This window comes from Ornithorhynchus anatinus, chromosome 5 (genome assembly GCF_004115215.2).
Source record: "Ornithorhynchus anatinus isolate Pmale09 chromosome 5, mOrnAna1.pri.v4, whole genome shotgun sequence".
In the NCBI taxonomy this organism is placed as follows: Eukaryota; Metazoa; Chordata; class Mammalia; order Monotremata; family Ornithorhynchidae; genus Ornithorhynchus; species Ornithorhynchus anatinus.
In genome coordinates, this window is record NC_041732.1 from 84747425 (window position 1) to 84768649 (window position 21225).

Consider the following 21225-nt stretch of genomic DNA (forward strand, 5'->3'; position numbering starts at 1 on the left):
CAACAAAAGAATATAATTATAGGGTTGCAGAGCACCTCAAAAAGCCAGTCAATCCCCTGTTTTGCATCCAGATCTGTAAATAAAAGATCTAGTCACATCAGAAACTGTGCTACTAACTTAAGTGTTTACTTGTCTTGAACTCATAAACTAAACTCTATTTTATTACCAGCCAGTTATAATCCCTCAGTAATCACGTGTGTAAAATGCTCTGAACAACCCCTTCAGTTCTCTCCAGATAAAGGATAAATCAAATCTTCTAGTAGTGCTTTGTTTCCCCACTTCATTTTTTTTTTCCTACTGAGAAGTGATTTTTTTTTTTCTGCTGCTGCAGGTTTTAGTTTCTAAGGTGAAGAAATCTTTTAAGAGGTATTTCCTGCTATGCCATTTTCTTTTTCTATGCAGACCAAGAAATCATAAGATTTAGTTTGTTTCACATTTTGAAAGAAAGTCTAACAAATTGGATCATCTCCCAGCTGCACACCGGCTGCTTCCGACCTGCCTGAGTTCTTCTTTGGGGAGGAATATAATTAGGAGTTGTACTTACACATGACCTTGATTTCAAGAAAATGGGATCAAAGTAATACCTCTCATTTCTTAACTCTGCCATCATTTTATGAATTTTTCCTGTCTTCTTTCTCTCTTTTTCCCTCCTCTACCAATTAAACACCCAGCCATCTTCAAAGTCCTTCTAAATCCCACTCCTCCAATCGGGACTTCCCAGATCTCAAATCAGTAGCCCCAAATCTTATCAACCAATCAGCCCATTTACCCTATCCCTTTCCTGCTTTAATGTCTGCCTCCCTCTCAAGATTGGTAAATACCTTGTGGGCAGGGATCACATCTACCATCTCTGTTGGATTCTACTCTTGTATGTGCTTATTACAGTGTTCTGCACACAATAAATGCTCAATAAAAGCCAATGATTGATTAATCAGACACCTCGAGCAAGTATGTATTAAAACCCTTTCTCTAGAGTGTGTATTGATATTCTTATTCTAATTATTATATTAGTTAAATGCTTACTGTGTGTCAAGCACTCTTCTAAGGGCTGGGGTAGCTACAAAATTAATTGGGTTGGAAACAGTTTCTGTCCCCTATGGAGCTCACACTCTAAGTACGAGGAAGAACATATGTTTATTTGATAGGAATTTTTGAATCTCAGTCCCCTGCCTATAGTATAGAAGCAGTGTGATCTAGTATAAAAAGCAGAGGATCGGGATTTAAGGGGCCTAAATTCTAATCCCAGCTCAGCTTTTTAATCAAGTAAACAGTACTTATAAATGCTAGTTTTGAGTATCTCACCACTCCAGACATACCATCTTCGCTTGCAAACTAATGATTCCTAGCATTTAAAATGTTGGAAACACAGGCTTCTGCCCACCCTCTCCTCCGATACTCTGCTAGCTTCCCATGTCTTTAATATATTTAATAGGGATCAATCAATTATTGATCATTGATATTTATTGAGCACTTACTGTGAGCAGAGCACTGTACTAAAGGCTTTGTAGAGTATAGTACAACAGAGTTGGTAGGCATGTTCCCTATTGACAAAGATAGGGAAAGACAGACATTAATATAAATAAATAAGCAAATAAATTACAATTATATACACAAGTGCTGAGTGGGAGAGGGTGGGGTGAATATCAAGTGCGGAGGCAATGAAGGAAGAAGAGAGTAGGAGAAATGAGGGCATAGTCAGGGAAGGCCTCTCAGAGGAGATGTGATTTTAATAAGACTTGGAAGGCAGGGAGAGTGGTGGTCTGTTGGATATGAGGGGGGAGGGAATTCCAAGCCAGAGGGAGGACATGGGCGACGGGTCAGTAGCGAGACAGATGAGATCGAGGTATAGTGAGTAGGATGGTGTTAAAGAAGTGAAGTGTGCGGGCTGGGCTGGTTTGTAGCAGGAAAACAATGAGGTGAGGTAGGAGGGGGAGAGGTGATTGAGTGCTTTAAAGCCAGTGGGAAGGAGTTTCTTTTTCCTGTGGAGGTGGATGGGCAACCACTGGAGGTTCATGAATAGGGAAATGTGGACTGAGCATTTTTGTAGAAAACAATCCAGGGAGAAGTGTAAAGTATGGATTGGAGTGGGGAAAGACAGGAGGCAGGGTTGTCAGCAAGGAAGGTGATACAGTAATGAAAGCAGGATAGGATAAATGCTTGGATTAGCATGGTAACAGTTTGAATGGAGAGAAAAGGCTGGATTTTAGCAGTGTTATAAAGGTTGAACTGACAGGGTTTAGTGATAGATTGAATATGTGGATTCAATGTGAGAGATGAGTCAAGGATAGCACCAAGGTTAAGGGCTTTCTAGAGAGGAAGGATGGTGATGCTGCCTACAGTTATGTGAAAATTGGGGAGGACAGGGTTTTTGTGAGAAGGTAAGGAGTTCTGTTTTGGACATGTCAAGTTGGAGGTGTCTGCAGGACATCCAAGTAGAGATGACTTGAAGGCAAAGGAAATGTGAGACTGCAAAGAGGGAGAGAGATCAGGGCTGGAGATGTAGATTTGGGAATCACCCACACAGAGGTGGTAGTTAAAGCCATGGGAGCAAATGACTTCTCCAAAGGAGTAAGTGTAGATAGAGAATCAAAAGGTACCCAGAACTGAACTTTGAGGGACTCCCACAGTTTGGGAGTGGGAGGCAGAGGAGGAGCCCATGAAAGAGACTGAGAAACATCATGGCTTAGTGGATAGAGCCTGGGCCTGGGAGTCAGAAGGTCATGAGTTCTAATCCTGACTCTGCCACATGTCTGCTATGTGACCTTGGGCAAGTCATTTCACTTCTCTGGGCCTCAGTTACCTCATCTGTAAAATGGGGATTAAGACTGTGAGCCCTATGTGGGACAGGGCCTGAGTCCCACCTAACTGGTGCTAACCCCTAGTGCTTAGAACAGTGCTTGGCACATAAGCACTTAAGTGCTATATTAATGAGCGGCCAGAAAGATAGGAGAACCAGAAGAGGACAGTGTCAGTGAAGCCATGATTGGATAATGGGTCTAGGAGAAGGGTACGGCCCACAGTGTTAAAGGCAGCTCAGGATCAAGAAATAAGTAATAGGATGGTATTTAGGCCATCAGATTGGGAAGGAGAAAAATGATGACCTTGGAGAAGTCCATTTTCAGGGTGTGAAGGAGGAAGAACCCAGAATGGAGGGCTTCAGGGGGAGAATTGGAGGAGAGGAAGTGGAAGGAGTGGTTGTAGACAACCCATTCAAGGAATTTGGAGAGGAATGACAGGAGGGAGAGGGAGCGATAACTGGAGAGAGTTGTGGGGTCAAGGGAGGCATTTTCTCAATAGGGGAGACATGAACATGTTTGAAAGCAGTAGGGAAGAAGCCCTTGGAAATCGATTAGTTGAAGGTGGTGGTCAGAGTGGGAAGAAGGGAGGAGACAAACACTTTGAGAAAGGTACAACAGGATGAGGTCAGAAGAGCAGGTCGGGGTTGATTTTGAGAAGAGGCAGGAGATTTCTTCTTGATACTGCTGGGAAAGATTGGATAGTCAAAGAAGGGGCCAGAAGGTGGGAAGGAGTGGATTGGAGATGGGGAGATTTGAGGAAGATCATGCTTGATGGTTTCCATTTTATCATTATGGGAAAGATAATTATGGGAGAGAAATGGGGATCCAGAGGACAGAGTGTTTGTGGATGGTGTTAAGTGTCTTGAACAACTGACCTAAGCAATGGTTAATTGTATGGGTAAAGATAGAGAACTCTTGTTGTTGGGTGGAGGAGACAGAATTGATTAATCATTAAATATCTTTCTCCCCCTCTGGACTATAAACTGGGAATCGTGTCAATCAAGCAGTTGTATTTATTGAGTGCTTACTGTGTGCAGGACACTGTACTAAGTGCTTGAAAGAGTACAGTCTTACAGAGTTGATAGACATACTCCCTGTCCGCAAGGACCTTGCAGTCTGAAGGGGGAAATAGACATTAAAATAAATTACAGATATGCACTTAAGTGCTGTGTGGCAGAGTTTGGGTCAATGAACGGTACAAATCCAAGTGTAAGGGTGACTCAGAAGGGAGAGACAGTAGGGAAAATTAGGACTTATTAGAGGAAATCTTCTTGGAGGAGATGTTACAGTACGTGCTCAATAAATCTGAATGAATGAATGAATGAATGAATGAGGCTTTGTAAGTGGGTAGAGTGGTGGTCTAGTATATATGGAAGGGAAAGGAGATCTAGGCCTGAGGGACCACATGGAAAAGTCTAGTCTGTTGGCAAGACAGACTAGATTGAGACACCGTGAGCAAGCTGGAGCTAGAGGAGCGAATGTGTGGGCAGGGCCATAGTAGATCACTGAGGTAACGTAGGGGGACAAGAGGGCTTTAAAGCCGAAGGTAAGGAGTTTCTTTGGACGGACAACCACTGGAGGTTTTTGAGGATTAGGGAGGTGTGAAGAGAACTTTTTTTTTTTTTAAGAAAAGCAGTCTGGGCCACAAAGTGAAGTGTAGACTTGGAGAAAGGAGAGAGAGAGTCAGGAGGTAGGGAGGACAGCGAGAAGGCTGATGTGGTAGTCAAAAGTGGGATATGATTAGTTCTTGCATCCACGTAATAGCAGTTTGGAAGGAGAGGAAAGGGAAGATTTTAGCAATGTTGTGAAGGTCGAGCCAACAAGATTTGGTGACAGACTCAATATGTATGTTGAATGAGAGAGAGGATTAAAGGATAATGCCAGGGTTAGGGGTTGCGAGATAGGAAGGATGGTGGGGCTGTCTACCATGATGTCCCAACTCTGTGTATTGTACTGTCTCAAGCAGTTAGTACAGTGCTCTGCATACAGTAAGTGCTCAGAAATTGCCACTGATTGATAAAGGCTTCACTCCTAGGTTGCTGTACTTCCTACGTTCCTGCTGGACCTCGAATCTCTATGCCAAGGGACTCCCAGTGCCACTGGGCGTGTATTATTTATCTAATAATAATAATAATTTTGGTATTTGTTAAGCACTTACTATGTGTACTCGAAAGGAGAATGGAACTAAAAGGCAGTGAGGATTCGAACCCAAGGTGGTGACGCAAGTAAGGAAAGTAACACTCAGAGACAGTGTTGGATAGATCAGAAAAGGGAGGAAGGTGACCGAGTGCCCGTTCACCTCCAGAGAGGTACGAGTGACACAACGGCACCCCTCTCCTGTTTGGCTGTGCCTTTATTTGCAACATATAGGAGAAGTAGCCAATCACAAAAGAACTCGGACAATGTGTTTTCTTCAGTGACAAAAGAGACTTCAAGCAGGCCTTATCTGTTTTGGGTAAGAAGCAATCTCCTGTCCAAGCAGGCCTTATCTGTTTTGGGAAAGAAGCAATCTCCTGTCCCCCGGAATTTGGAATTTGCAGATGTGATATACATCCCACCTGAAATGGGGGACTTCCTGTGACAAAAACAGAGTCATTTAGATCAAAAGCTGCTATGCTCAGAATGCTGTTTTTAACACTATGTGCCAAGCACAGTTCTAAGCTCTGACGTAGATACAAGGTAATCAGGTTGGATGCAGTTCTTTCCCATATGGGGCTCACAGTCTCAATCCCCATTTTACATGTGAAGACCCAGAGAATTGAAGTGACTTGCTTAAGGTCATACAGCAGACAAGTGGCAGAGCCAGGATTAGAACCCAGGTCCCCTGACTCCCAGGCCTGGGCTCTTTCACTAGGCTACACTGCTTCCCAACTAAATGATTGTTGATTTTCTCTTATTAACTTCAACAGAGTTTTTAAAAATATTTTAGTAGATGAGAATTTCCATCATGGAGTAACTGAAAAATCTGAGCCTGCTTAAGTTGCAGGTACACTTGCTTGGTAACAGGGTTAAGAAGAATATAACAATGTAGCCATCTAACCCTTCAATTCACAAGGCCTGGAGGTACACCTGTTTGTAACAAGGATAAAGAAGAATATACTAATGTGGATAGCTAACCCTTCGATCACAAGGCCCCAAAATTATATGCAGGGTGAAGGCACTCTTATCTTTATGTCAACAAATTTGAGCAATACCTTGGAGCGATAATGTAGCAATTTGCACAATAAGCTGTTATCTAGCCATTCAGGAAATCCACTCCCCTCCTCTGTGGCTAGCCGAGAGGAAGGAAGCGTAATGACATATTCTTATTCAGAAAGCTGCTTGCAAGAGGGTATATCATAATGTAATAACAGCTGCAGAAACAAAGTGGGCCGAATTTCTCCAAATCCTAATTTTTTTCAGGGCCATCCAGTGAGAACATGGAAAAAGCTTGTATCTCAATTTATTTCAATTAATTTCATTCTGAAGAAATTAATTACAGTTAGAGGATGCGGCAGAGTGTTAGTATATGTATTTAATTCCTGTGGGGCTGGGGGTGAGTATCAAAGAGTTGGGGGTTCAGATACAAGTGCATAAGCAACACAGAGAGGAGGGGAGATAGGAAGGGAAGGTGAAAGGCTAGTCAAGGAAAGCTTCCAGAAGAAGGTGTGATTTTAGTAGGGCTTTGAAGATGGTCTAGTGGAAAGAGCCCTGAGAGATAACTGAGGCACAGAGAAGTGAAGTGACTTCCCTGTAGTAGATTAGTCAGGTAAAGAGGAAGAGGGGGAACTGATTAAATGTTTTAAAGCCACCGGTATGGAGCCTTAAATGGCTTAATCGATGCACGCAGCAAAGTAAAGTATGGTCTGGAGACGGTGGAGGTAGGGAGGTTAATGAGGTGGCTGAGGCGGTAGTCGAGGCAGGATAATGCAAGTGCTTGGACCAGGGTGTTAGCAGTCTGGGTGGAGAGGAAAGGGCAGACTCTAGAGATGCGATGATAGCAGAGGCAGGGTTTCGTGACTGACTGAGTGCGTGGGTTGAATGAGAGAGATGAGTTAAGGATGATGCCTTAGGTGCCGGCTTGGGGGACAGGGAGGATGGTGGTGCTGTCTACCTTGATAGGAAAGTCAGAAGTGGGGAGACGATTTGGGTGGGAAGCCTAGGGGTTCTGTTTTGGGCATGTTGAGCTCGAGGTGTGAGCGGCTCATCCAAGTAGAGATATCCTGAAGGCAAGAGGAAACGTGGGCCTGCAGAAAAGGAGAGAGGTCAGGGCTGGAGCGGTAGATTTACTTGATCAGTCGATTAATGGTATTTATTGAGAGCCTACTTTGGACGGAGCATTGTACTAAACGCTTGAGTACTGCTCTAAGTGATTGAGCACTGCACTGAGCACTTGAGAGGCAGCGTGCCTTAGTGGAAAGAGCCTGTGCTTGGGAGTCAGAGGTCGTGGTGTTATCGACAAAAATTAGATAAATTAGAAAGGGTTCGTTTAGTCGATGAAGAGACGAAAGACTCCGAGAGAACGGGTCAAAGAACAGGACAGTAGGAAAGTGGCGAGCGGCCCGTTCACCCCGGTGGGGTACGAGTGACCGCAGCGCCCGGATCCCGGGCCGCCCTGCCAGCTTTATTGGTACGGCGAAACCCCCAGCTGGCACGGGGCACCCAATCGGGGCTAGGCACACATAGTAACAGTAACCAATCAGTAAGCGCTTTCATGATCCCGTGACACCCGACCGGTCCACGCGAGAGTGGCGCGCGAAGTTTGAAGTGGCACATGGTGGAGGAGTTTCACGTGGCGTGGCCATTTTACAGTCCACATGGCACAGGCAATGGCGCAGGCATTTTACAGGTCACATGGCACAGGTCCCTTGACTTGGGGTTGAGGCTGGCCTCACCTTCGCCATCTTGAGGCGATCCGCAACAGTGGGTACCAGTGCCGTCTCCGCCACTCGTCGGCTGTGTGATTTTGGGCACATCACTTAACTTCTCTGTGCCTCAGTTACCTCACCTGTCAGTGGGGATGAAGACTGTGAGCCCCATGTGAGACAACCTAATTACCTTATATCTAGCCCAGCGCTTAAAACAGTGCTTGGCACATAGCGCTTAACAAATACCATCGTTATTATTATTATTGAATATCCTGTGTGTTCCACACATGCTGATTTAAATCAATCCAATTTTTTTATAGCCTTTAACTATTTAATTATTTATTACAGTGTGAATTTTTAACTTTTCATCCACTGGTCAGTTGTTCATTATTGATTTTAAAAAAATTTGAAAGTGAAAAAGCCTTAGGAACATTTAAAAGCAGCTCTATTTTTTAGTCATCTCTTATCAGTTTTTCCTTCCCACCCACACTCAGTGGGACATTCTTCCCCATCTTCCTCTTTTACCCAATATAATTGAAGATTTTCAAATTACCTTTTATGCATTATGCTAATTACATTTCCTTTCCAGGCTTCGCTTTTTAATTACCTTTTATGTCTTATGCTAATTACCTTTCCTTTCCAGTGTTGGCTTTTCAAATCTTGTCTCTACATAATCATGCTCTTTCTTCCTACCTTCCTTGCTAACCTAGTCTAATTTCCCCTTTTGTGGCTTTCCCATTGATCCTTCAGGCCCTCCAGAGTTGTCAGGTTGGCCAAGTTGGTGTCTTTTACCTTGTCGTGAACTGGCGGGGTTTGTTTTCCGGACCGCAGAGCTGGCTCTTTGAAGAACCGCCAGCTTCTTGTACCTCTTTCCCTTTCCAGCTTTCCATCCTTCAGATCCTTTCTGAATGTGCTCCAGTTCTGTTAAAATGGGACTCCCTAAAATTAATTTTCTTTATATTGCTGATTCCTTTTCTCCATTTTCTTTGTCTCTAAGTGTTTTCTTCTGATCGCTCCCACCAAAGAATCCATTCACCTTTGGATCCACAACTAACGCTAGGACATCTGCCTTAGTTTAGGTCTTTGCTTTCTGTAATAGGAATTTGCCTCCATGTGACAAAACTTGTACAATTCCTTTCCCCAGAGATAATCCCTGACTAATTTTCATCTCCATGGGCATGCCATCAGCCATTCTCTGCACCAGAGTATAGCTGTTGATTTGTTTTTGCTTATTTTTATTTTATTAGGCCCATCTATACCTTTACAATTTATTGTCCCTCTCTTTGGTTTGATTGTAAGCTTTTCAAAAATGTGACCTGTGTATTCTTTCCAAGGCCCAGCTCCATGGCAGTGAGTGGGTTTATCACCCCCATCAAGAATGCCATCCTTTTATTGAACATGGGATGAACTAAGGGTGGGAGGTTGAGCAAGCAGGGTGCCAGGGCTTTGATGGGGTGGGAAAAAAGAGGGGAAAGGGAGAGAAGGATACAGAGAGGAAGAAAAATAGGAGGAGGCAGAGAAGGAAAGGGCTAGTGAGAGACCCTTGGAGAGAGGGGTTGGTGAATAAAGGGAGCAAGTCAGGCAACACGAAAGGAGTAGAAAAGAGGAAATGAGGGTTTAATCAGGGAAGGCCTCTTGGAGGAGATGTGCCTTCAATAAGGCTTTGAAGGTGGGGTCAGATATGAAAAGGGAGGGCGTTGCAGGCTAGAGGCAATACGTGGGTGAGAGGCCAGCGGTGCAATAGATGAGATCGAGGTACATTGAGTAGGTTGGCATTAGAGGAGCCAAGTGTGCAGGCTGGGTTATAGTAGGAGATCAGCAAGGTGACATCTGAGGGAACAAGCTGATCGAGCGCTCATTCCTCTTTTCCCACTCCCTTCTGCGTCACCTTGACTTGTTCCCTTTATTCATCACCACCACCACCCCCAGCCCCACAGCACAGACTGTAAACTCATTGTGGGCAGGGAATATGTCTGTTATATTATTATGCTGAACTCTTCATTATGTATTATGCCTAGTACAATGCCCTGCACACACTAAGCACTCAGTAAATACGATTGATTGATTGATTGATTGATTGATTGGAAAGGTAAGAGGCATTCACCCTCCACCGCTGCGCCGTCTCCTCCTGAGTCGCTGCGGTCGAGACCAGCCAAGCAGCAGCCTCTACAGGACCGGCCCAGAGTGAGTGAATGGGTTTGCTGAGCTGTAGGACATTCCCTTCACCTTCACTGCACCCCGTGCTCAAAATGCTGAGAGGTGTTCTGCATTTCTCTTCTACTTCTGTCAGATATTGCTAAGAGCTTAACACCGTGTCCTAAATGCATTAGCCTCTCAAATAACACGTCGATGATGTCGAAGGTGAGGTTGATGTCGACCCAGTCGCCCAGCACCACTAGATCCTGAGCCAAAACTTATCCGATGCATTGTGGGGGTTGTCGTGCCGCCGTGTGGGATGGGACCTGAGGGCCAATGGGGGCTCAGGCGGACAGAGCCTCCCTTTGACAGGTGGCTGGGATTTCAATCAATCAATCGTATTTATTAAGAGGTTACTGTGTACGGAGCATTAGAGAGTACAATAATAAGGAGTTGGTAGACACATTCCCTGCCCTCAAACAGGTCATATTCTAGATGGGAGAAAAACATTAATATAAACCAGTACATTAGGGATATATACATAAGTGATGAGAGGCTGAGGGAGGGGTGAATAAAGGGTGCAAATTCAAGTGCAAGGGTGCCTCAGAAGGGATTGGCAGAAGAGGTAATTAGGGCTTAGTTGGGGAAGGCTTCTTGGAGGAGCTGTGTCTTCAATAGCCTTTGAAGGTGGGGAGAGTAGTTATCTGTTAGATATGAAGTGGGAGGGCCTTCCTAGCCAGAGGCAGGATGTGGGTGAGATGATGGCAGTGAGATAGACGAGATCAAGGTACTCTGAGAATGTTGGCATTAGAGTAGCAAAGCGTGCTAGCTGGGTTGTAATAGAACAGTGTTTGCAGCCCTGAAAGAGTCACTGTATCCAGGGAGTTTAGGATGATCGTTAGATCATTTTCCTTCCCACTTTCACTCTGTAAGTCCAATTCCTTTGAAACTGTGGTCTCCAGTTCTATTTTACTCATGCCAGATTATATATGTTCCGTAACCGGTTTGTCGTTTCTGCTTTTTCCCTTGTGCCTTGTCAACAGGACCACCAAGCCCATTTTAGAATTCAGGCGTCCTCCCATATGGATGGAAAATGTCCTTCCCCATAGACTTAGGAGATCCATCCTCATCAAATCCGGTTTAATGCTTCCTCATTGAGTTAGCCAGTCTACTTCTGAAGACTCTCCCTTTCTCCTTGGGTGGATCCTGTCTGAGCTCAGGTGAACAGAAGCAGCGTGGCTCAGTGGAAAGAGCACGGGCTTTGGAGTCAGAGGTCATGGGTTCGAATCCCGGCTCTGCCACTTGTCAGCTGTGTGACTGTGGGCGAGTCACTTAACTTCTCTGTGCCTCAGTTACCTAATCTGCAAAATGGGGATTAAGACTGTGAGCCCCACGTGGGACAACCTGATTCCCCTGTGTCTACCCCAGCGCTTAGAACAGTGCTCTGCACATAGTAAGCGCCTAACAAATACCAACATTATTATTATTATTATTATTAACCCTCTTCCAAATGGACACACTGTTATCGAGGAATCGGCAGCACTCTGTTAGCCTCCAGCTGTTCAGCCAAACCTTTGTCTCTAAGGTGCATCTGTCCCTGCTGGAGCCTTTCCCTTGGCTGGGCTCTGGGAGATCTCTGCTCCTCCTTCTCTTGATCCTAGAGCTTTGTCATTCCCAACTCTCTCCAGGTGAGGTCATTAAATAGCATTAATTCCTACCTACTCTAATAAGTATGTTGACTTGGTGATCGTAGAAGTAGTAATATTTATTAAGTGTCTACTGTGCAAAGAACTGTAGTAAACACTGGGAAAAAATGCACGAGAGAATTAGACATTGTCACTGGCCTGTAAGGGATTCAGTCAGTCATATTTCTTAAGTGCTTACTGTGTACAGAGCACTGTACTAAGTGCTGGGGAGAGTACAATACAACAATAAACAGACACATCCCATGCCCACAACCAATCTAAGGATAATGATTGGGAGAGAAGGTTGGTGACAGACACATTAGGAAACGTAGAGGGACAAGAATAATAGAATGATGGCAATAAACATAAAGATTCAATAAGGCATCATGGCAAGGGGTGCAGAGGACTGGAGGATCTACTTCCATTCTTTTCTGTGTTACCCTTGCAAAAGGATATATATCCATTAAAGACTTGATATTCACCCTACCCTCAGGCCCACAACCTGGGCCTAGTAGTCAGATGACCTGATTTCTAATCCCGGCTCTGCCAATTGCCTGCCTAGTGAACTTAAACAAGTCATTTAACTTCTATACCTCAGTTTCCCCAGCTGCAAAATGGGGATTTGATACCTGTCCTGTCTCCTATGCTCCTGGAGCAGCGTGGCGCAGTGGAAAGAGCACGGGCTTTGGAGTCAGGGCTCATGAGTTCGAATCCTAGCTCTGCCACTTGTCAGCTGTGTGACTGTGGGCAAGTCACTTAACTTTTCTGTGCCTCAGTTCCCTCATCTGTAAAATGGGGATTAAGACTGTGAGCCCCACGTGGGACAACCTGATTCCCCTGTGTTTACCCCAGCGCTTAGAACAGTGCTCTGCACATAGTAAGCGCTTAACAAATACCAACATTATTATTATTATTGTTATTATCCTACTTAGACTGTGAGTCCCATATGTACAGGGACTATGTCCAACCTGATTAACTCGCATCTGTCTACTCCAACACTTAGACCAGTGCTTGATGCAGCATATTGAGTGCTTAACAAACATCACAATAATAATAATACCAGTCATTTAATTTAATGTCAGTACTGTCCCAGGTGCTTAGTACAATGCTCTGCCCACAGTAAGTGCTCAATAAATATCACTGATTGATTGATCAATTGGATGAATCTGTCCAATCTCCCTGTAGCATGATAGGTTTGGGTCCCAAACAGGCAGTGCAACTCCCAGGACTCAGCATCCCACTGGGGACTCTGTTGCTCAATCAATCAATCTTTGATTAATGGATTATAGAACGCCTCCCGGATGCAGAGCATCAGACTAAATGCTCGACAAAACACAATACAGCAGAGTTAATAGTTGCGCTCCTGTCCACCGGTAGCTTACAATCTAGAGGGGAGACAGACATTAAAATCGATTATCGATCTGTACCTAAGTCTACAGAGCCCCCGTTAATGAGAAGAGCTGAGAGTTGAAGTTCCCATAAGTCTTTCAACAGGACTACCTCTAACATGACTGTCTCTACTGGGTACATAATTTTTGTATAATCCGGGGAATGCTATATTTTTCACAGAACTATGGAGGCAAATCCTCCAAGGATGCACTGAAAAGAGTGTCTGCAAGTGCTCTGCTCTCTCTGCTGGCTGTCAGTAAACGAGCCCAGAACTACGCTGTGAAAGGTGAGTGAGTTTCCAGCTATGCCAACTGAACTGAAAATCAGCTGGTTGGTTACCACTAAAGGGATTCCAGGTTCCACCTATAGCACTGATATCTGTATCTAAGTTTAATCAGCTTCCTGATTAAGCCCCAGAGTAGCATTTCACCTAGATTACTGTATCAGCCTCCTTACTGATATCCTTCCTCCTGTTTCTCTCCACTCCTGTTCTTACTTCACTCTCCCTCCCAGATCATTTTTCTACAAAACGTTCAGGACATGTTTCCCCGTCCTCATGAACCTCCAGTGGTTGCCTATCCACCTCCATATCAAACAGAAACTCCTTACCATCAGCTTTAAAGCACTCATTCATCTGGACCCCTCCTACCTCTCCTTGCTACTTCCTACTACAACCCAGCCTGAGCACTTTAATCCTCTAATGCCAACATTCTCACTGTACTTCAATCTCGTCTATCTCACAGCTGACTTCTCGCCTGGAAACGCCCTCTGTCTTCATGTGGGCTTCAAGGCTCTCCATCTCCTCATCCCCTCCTACCTCACCTCCCTTCTCTCTTTCTACTGCCTACCCCGCATGCTCCACTCCTCTGCCGCTCACCTCCTCACCTTCCCCCATTCGACCTCTGGCCCACGTCCTACCGCTGTCCTGGAAGAATGCCCTCCCTCCTCCTCTCCACCAAACTAACTCTCTTCCCCTCTTCAAAGCCCTATTGAGAGCTCACCTCCTCCAAGAGGCCTTCCCAGACAGAGCTTCCCCTTCTCCCTCTGCTCCCTCTGCTCCCTCTCTGCTCCCCCTCCGCCCTCTGCTCCCTCCCCCTTCCCCCTTCACCTCCCCTCAGCTAAGCCCCCTTTCCCTCTGCTCCTCCCCCTCCCTTCCCCTCCCCTCAGCACTGTGCTCATTTGTATGTATTTTTATTACCCTATTTATTTTGTTAATGAGGTGTACATCCCCTTGATTCTATTTATCGTGATTATGTTGTCTTTTTTTTGTCCGTCTGTCTCCCCTGATTAGACTGTAAACCCCTCATTGGGCAGGGATTGTCTCTATCTGTTGCTGAAATGTACTTTCCAAGCGCTTAGTAGAGTGCTCTGCGCATAGTAAGCGCTCAATAAATGCTATTGAATGAATGAATGTCCAGTAGACAATTACTCTGTACCACTTCAAAGCCTTATTGAAGGCACATCTCCTTCAAGAGGCCTTCCCTGACTAAGCCCTCCCTTTTGCATCACCCTGACTTGCTCCCTTTATTCATCACCCCTTCCCAGGCCCACAGGACTTATGTACATATCTGTGATTTTATTTCTTTATATTCATGTCTCTCTCCCCCTCTAGACTATAAGCTCACTGTGGGCAAGGAATGTGTCTGTTATATTGTTATATTGAACTCTCCCAAATGCTTAGTACAGTGCTCTGCACACAGTAAGTGCTCAATAAATATGATTGACTGACTGCATTTTGCGACTGAACCCTACTATATTGCAGAACACAGTTACTATTTGGAACAAACACCATTTTAATGGTGCATGAAAGTATCAAATAGCACTAGTCCTCTATGATGTTCTAGTTTCCCTTTTGAGCTTTGTTAGGGTTACATTCTGCCATAATGGTGTGAGTGGGCAAATAGTGAATTTACAAATAGTGAATCAGTGAAGTTGGAGTAAGAGGCTATGATCCTACAATTTTAGGAGACCATCCAATAGCTTGGAGTGAAGAATGCATTTCTGACCGAACTAATGTAATTTCGACCGAGTGGGAGAGAACTAGTTGTGAGAATGGGTTTTTGCGGGGAACTCGTGGGGTTTTGAGCAAAGCTTTGTGGGTGGAAATAGTATTGTCACAGACCTAAGGCCATTGAGCCCGTTGTTGGGTAGGGATTGTCTCTATTTGTTGCCGAATTGTACTTTCCAAGTGCTTAGTACAGTGATCTGCACACAATGAGCACTCAGTAAATATGATTGGATGAATAAATGAATATATTGTAAGCTTCTTGGGGGTAGGGATAGTGTCTTCTAACTCAAATGAAGCTCCTCTCCTGATAGAGTAGGTCCAGAGTAGCTCCGCACAGAGTAGCTCCTGAATAAATATACTAATGATTTGATAGGAAGGTTATCGCAGAAATCTGGAGAAGTAGTGTTTCACATTGAAAAACAGCAAAAAATCAAAGATCAGAGCTGTGAATTGTGAGTTGGTGCCTAGCTCAGGGTTTAAAAATGGTGTTCCACTAGGACCAAATGAATGATAGAATCTTAGAGCTGAAAGGAAAATAAATCCTTCCTTCAAGCAGTTTCCCTAACCTGTCTGAGATGAAAGCCGCCTGCCTTTCTCTTGAAGATCACCAGGGATCACGATCAAGAGCGATACTCTCAGTTCCTCTTTTTGTCTAACAATTCTCATTGTCCAGTGGTTTTCCTTGTATATTTGGTAGTTTTCAGATAATACTTTTCCTCTTTCTCTTCTGTGGAAGTATAAAGACCCTTTCTTCCCGTTTCATCCACCCCAGCACTTAGCACAGTGCCTGGCACACAGTAAGCGCTTAACAAATACCACAGTTATTATTATTATCTCATCAGAGATGGAGAACAACAGGCCATTATTTCTTCATCGTGACCCTTCAAGTTCAGCTATTATTGCAAAACGCAATAGGCTGGTTCTCGAAAAGGCCCACTTTGCAAAGAAATGGAATGTCAATCACTGCTCCTACAAAAACAAGGTGGTAGAAAGAAGGTGGTTCAAAAATAATCCAATCGGGTAGGGAGGAGTTGATTCGAAACCAAACGAAATAGTACCGGAGAGGGGTTAGTAGCTGCCTGACTTCTGCCTGTAAAACTAATTGAAGGAGTTTTTTTTGTGTTTCTGTATCAAAGGCATTTCTTTTGTTCAGTGGCATTTTGCAGGGAACTGCAAGTAATTTGTAAATGCTTGAAGTTCAACATTTATAGCCAATGTAAGATAATAGTGAAATTTTTTAAATCACTTACCAGTAGTTGCCTTCCTCAGTGCAAATGATGGAATACAGAGTACCTGAACAAAATGCAATGCATTTCCGCTTGCAAGCCTTCCTTCCCAGTCACATTGTGTTCTGGCCAATTCCTATCCATGATATTTCCCTATGTTCACCTGTTCTTTCACTGGGTCTATTCAGACTGTGCCCTAAGCAGCCCCCCTTTGACAGGAATAACTGTACTTTAAGACAGTTGATTCCCTTCCCAGCTTTTCCTTCACTGCGGGACATAACCTTTTTTATTTATTTTTACGTTGCTCATTAAGCACCTATTATGTGCCAGGCACTGTACTAAGTGCTAATCAGGTTGTACACAATCCAAGTCTCAAATGGGGCTCTGTCTTAATCCCCATTTTAGAGATGAGGAAACTGAGGCATAGAGAAATTAAGTGACGACGCAAGGTTACACAACAGACAAGTGGCAGGGACTGGATTAGAACCCAGGTCCTTCTGACTTCCAGGCCCATGCTCTCTCCACTAGACCACACTTCTTCTATATACAGAGTACTGTACTGCTCTTGGGTGAGTATAATACAACAGACTTGATAGCCATGTTCCCTGCCCACAGCATGCTTACAGATTTAGAGGGACAAGATATGGCAGAACAGAATTCGTCCAGCAGTATGCCATATGGGTGCATTTCAAATATCCCAGTGGAAAATCCCACCTTCCTTTACTTTCTGAGACAGTGTCACTGACCGGTTACTTTTCTGACAAACCGTTCCCTGATATTCCCCTCCAATTTAGCATTTACCTGTTTCTGAGCAAGCTTCATTATGATTTGTATTTTTTAATAATCTATCAATCATTGGTACTTATTGAGTGCTTACTGTGTGTTGCAGAACACTGTTTTAAGGTCTTGGGAAAGTTGGTAGACATGTTTCCTGCCACTAAGGAGCTTACAGTCCAGAAGGAGCTTACAGTGTAGAGGGAATGTTTAAAATTTTTAAATATACTTAGGTTCCCTTGCAGGATCAAATGAATCTGCATCTTGTTTTGCTATTACAACTTTCCTTCTAAAGCTGTCTGTTTCCTCAAATCAATTTACTTGCTCACTTTTCTAGAATTGATCAATTTTAAGCTCCTTGAGGGCAGGGACCATGTCTACTAACTCTATCGTACTTTCTCAAGTGCTCAATGCATTTCTCTGTATAGTGTGAGCACTCAATAAATATTATTGATTGATTAACCGAAAGACCTAATTACAAATTCTGTTCCTTCCCTTTGGATTTCTTTCAGAGAAAATTGAGCATCCAAATCAAGTTTTATAAAGTTCCTTCCTTGAACTACCAGATGTCAGGCTTCAGTTTTGAGAAGATTTCTTAAAATATCTCAGCCCTATTTCTCTCTGTATCATAAACAGAATAGACAAAGAGACTCCATTTATGAGGTTTGATTTTTTGGGTTTTTTTAGAAATTCAGTTCCAAAACGTATCTCATGAACAAGTCTAAAATAGTCTGCTTATCTTGTGAGTTGCATTCATTTGTATTGAGAGTATAATTTTTAGTTGACAGTTGAGCAGTTAAACGTCTAAAAGGGCTCTTAACGGGAGGTTACTTAGGAATATCTGAAAAAGAAGAGCTTCCCAGAAATTTAAAGTGTCATCTTACCTTTTTTTAATTTGTCATTTTTACATGTGTCTGTATGAATTGTGACTTGAAATCGTAAGGGTTTTGTCTTTCAGCCGACCTCATAGACAGCTGCATAGAGCAGATGAAGCGGGTTCACGCACAACTGAACTTAGATTCCCTGAGGCCTATGAAAACAGCACAGAAAAAAAAGGTAACTCCACAGTCTACAAGATTGGCATAAAAGAAATGAGTTTACTGAGCACGTTCCATTAACTCTTCAATTTTCTTTTATATAAATGGTCTAGTTAGACGTTAGGCTTTGCTTATCTAGTCAAAGGTCACTTGAACAGCTCGATCAATCAATAGAATTTATTGAATGCCTAATCTGTGCCGTGCACTGTAATGATCGTTTGGGAGAGTAAAATAATAGTATTAAAACACATGATCCCTGCCCTCAAGAAGCCTGTACAACATAATACGTATGTCATATGTTGCCTGTATGATATATTTGTGCAGACTGCTCTCCTAGGCACCGAACAGAATTAGAGAAACAGTCATGATTCCTGATCCTGAGGAGCTTCGAATTAAAATGAAAGTTTTAACAAACTGCCTCATAGGGAATAGCTTTTCAAAAATTTGAAACCTATTATCTTAAATGAGCTAGACAAAAATCAAAAGTCAAACAGATTCCTGTTCAACTGTCAATAAAGGATGCAGTTATATGGTTAACAACACATTATGTAGAAACATATTAGATCTCATTTGAACTGTCTCTGAATTGATTTTCAAAATGGTCATGAATTCACAGTATGGTCCGTTCTCCTACAGCTTGTGTTTTTTACAGCATGTTTTGGATTGAAAGTGTGGTTTTATTGTTATTATTAATAATGATAATAATAATGACATTTGTTAAGCACTTATTACATGCCAGGCTCAGTACTAAGCACTGGGATGGAGGCAAGCAAGTTGGGTTGGGTTCAGTCCTTATCCCACATAGGGCTGTCGGTCTTAATCCTCATTTTACAGATGAGGTAACTGAGGCCCAGAGAAGTGAAGTGACTTGGCCAAGGTCACATAGCAGAAAACTGGCAGAGCAAGGATAAGAACACAGTTCCTTTTGACTCCCAGGGCTGTGCTCTATTTAGGGAGCATTCTTCCAACAATGCAAGTTAGGTTTGGATAGAATGCACCTGAGTGCTAAAATGTGAAGTTTTCTTTAGGGATTTTCAAGAACACAATCCCCACATCATAGGATAACTGAAAACCCAAGAGTTAAGAGAACCTTTACCTTAATTTTCTGCATGTAGGCAGGTATATTCTTTAGGTTTCAAATTCATTCATTCAATCATATTTATTGAGCGCTTACTGTATGCAGAGCACTGTACTAAGTGCTTGGAATGTTCACTTTTTGGCAACAGAGACAATCCTTGCCCAACAACAGGAAATGGGTTGGTAAACATTTTTCAGTTGACACCCATGTGCCAGATTGCACATCAGTCGATCAATCAATGGTGTTTATTGAACACTTACTATGTACAGAGCACTGTACTAATTGTTTGGAAGGGCTCAATAAAGTAGACAGATGTGACATCTGCTCTCGAGGAGCTTTCAGTTTAGCAGGTTTGGCAGGTATTAAAATGGCAGGTCGAGGAAGCGGTGGGATTGGGGTGGGATATCCGAGTGCTTTAAGGAAGCAGGATGGCCTAGTGCAAAAAGCACAGGCCTGAGAGCTGGAGGACCTGGGTTCGAATCCCAGCTCCGCCACTTGCCTCGGGCAAGTCACTTCACTTCTCTGTACCTCAGTCTCATCAGCTGCAAAAAATGGGGATTCAATACCTGTTCTCCTTCCTACTGGACTGTGAGCCAAATGTGGAATTTGGATTGTATCTAGTCTGATTAGCTTGTATCTACCCCAGCACTTAGAACAGTGCTTGGCACAAAGTAAGCTCTTAACAAATATCACAAAATAATGCAGAGGTGATGCAGAAGGGAGGGAGAATGGGGTGGGGATGTACAGAACATCTGATGTAGAGCAGACTGAAGTCCTTTTCTCAGAGAATGTATTAGAAAGTAGATAACTGCACATAGAGGGGAGGAAAGGGAAATTCATGTCACAGTACTGAAACCGCTTATGCGATGAACTTGTTTGGTTCACTTTCACTTAACATTTTCGGGGTGCAGTATATTTATCTCAAGGTAGACCATTTTATGTAGTTGGAAATGAAATCAGGAGCTTGTCAGAGAGAAAAGTATATGTTTGCCGTTCTCTTCTTTACCCTTACTTTTTCGTCTGCCTCTTTGGGAGTGAACCTCCGCTTCATCATTGAGAATGTCAGCCAGGACCTGATGTGATTGAAAGCCAGACAGTCCTCGCAGCACTTTATTGAGATGAAACATGGCTCCTATTAAACGTCTCAATTCCTCTCCGCTTCGTAGAACAGAAATAGGGTTTTTGGTGGCGGACGAGCTGGCGGAGACATGGTCATCTTTCAGAGATCGTTAGCTTGTCAGCACCGGGGAGTGATGGTGGGCAGGCTGGTGGCAGGGACGCCCATTAGGGTAGCATCAGAAGGAGAAAGGAGCATGCTGCTGGGAAAAGGGGAGTTCTCCCTTCTGAGGCACAATCTGAAACCTCTTCCTACTCCCAACAGGATGAGGGCTTCTTCAAAGAACTGAAGACAGCCATGCATCTTCTAAGAAACTGCCTGTATAAGAATGAAGCGTCCAAAGTGAGTGCCACTGCCAGACCTCGCAGGGGTTGGTCCGGGGTCTGGAGTGTGGAGGGGTTCTGGAGGCCAGGCCGCTTCCACACACTTCAATTGATAAGAGGGGGAGTTTGAGGGTGAAAATGGACAACTTCTCAAATGACAGCTCCTAGGGCTTTCCAGTGACCATCCTACCATTGGTCGAGAAATGGTTGTGCCTCGTCCAGTCAAAGGATTCTTCCGTTTAGGAAACGGTCCCGGCTTTCACACTCAAGACCAGGGCAGGGGGTTTAAGGGATTTTGTGGTTTAGAGGGGGAAATAGCTTGAACTTCCACCCACACTGGCTCCTAACTAGTTCTGAGCCTGATGCATATGGGAGCCGATCCCAGAACCGCTGACCACCGTGGGGGCCGGAACAGCGTGGGGAGGGGAGATTGCCGGACCTATTTCTGTGGGCGGGCTCGGGGCCGTGAAGGGAGCCTGTAGGTTGGAGCGAATCAGTTGGTGGGCCAGGTCTAGCGCGCATGCACTGTGATCAAGAAGAGAGCGGCTCTCTCCGAGCAAGAGCTCATTACAAAACAAGATCCAGAGAGGCAACAGAGAAAACAGTGCCAGGCACTGCACGTATTTGACATGGCAAAGCAAGTAGGAATGGTCTTTCATTCATTCCATCGTATTTATTGAGTGCTTACTATATGCAGAGCACTGTACTAAGCACTTGGGAGAGTACAGTGTAACAATAAGCATGCATCCCCTCCTCACAGTGAGTTTACAATCTTTGTGTGTGCACACTGTGGCTGGGACTGTGGTC

The 21225-nt window shown here is 44.0% G+C and overlaps 1 protein-coding gene across 3 annotated transcripts in view; it reads left to right on the forward strand.

Moving 5' to 3' along the window:
* Positions 1–21225, forward strand: part of RTTN (rotatin) — a 189942-nt gene that overhangs the window by 146653 nt on the left and 22064 nt on the right. For 2 of the 3 annotated variants that reach the window (XM_029065713.2, XM_029065717.2), the window contains 3 exons: positions 13036–13141; positions 17822–17919; positions 20360–20437. In XM_029065713.2, the coding sequence (XP_028921546.1) occupies positions 13036–13141; positions 17822–17919; positions 20360–20437 (282 nt within the window). Of the gene's footprint in view, positions 1–13035; positions 13142–17375; positions 17521–17821; positions 17920–20359; positions 20438–21225 lie in introns of those variants that run through there. The other variant, XM_029065715.2, reaches the window with a different exon arrangement.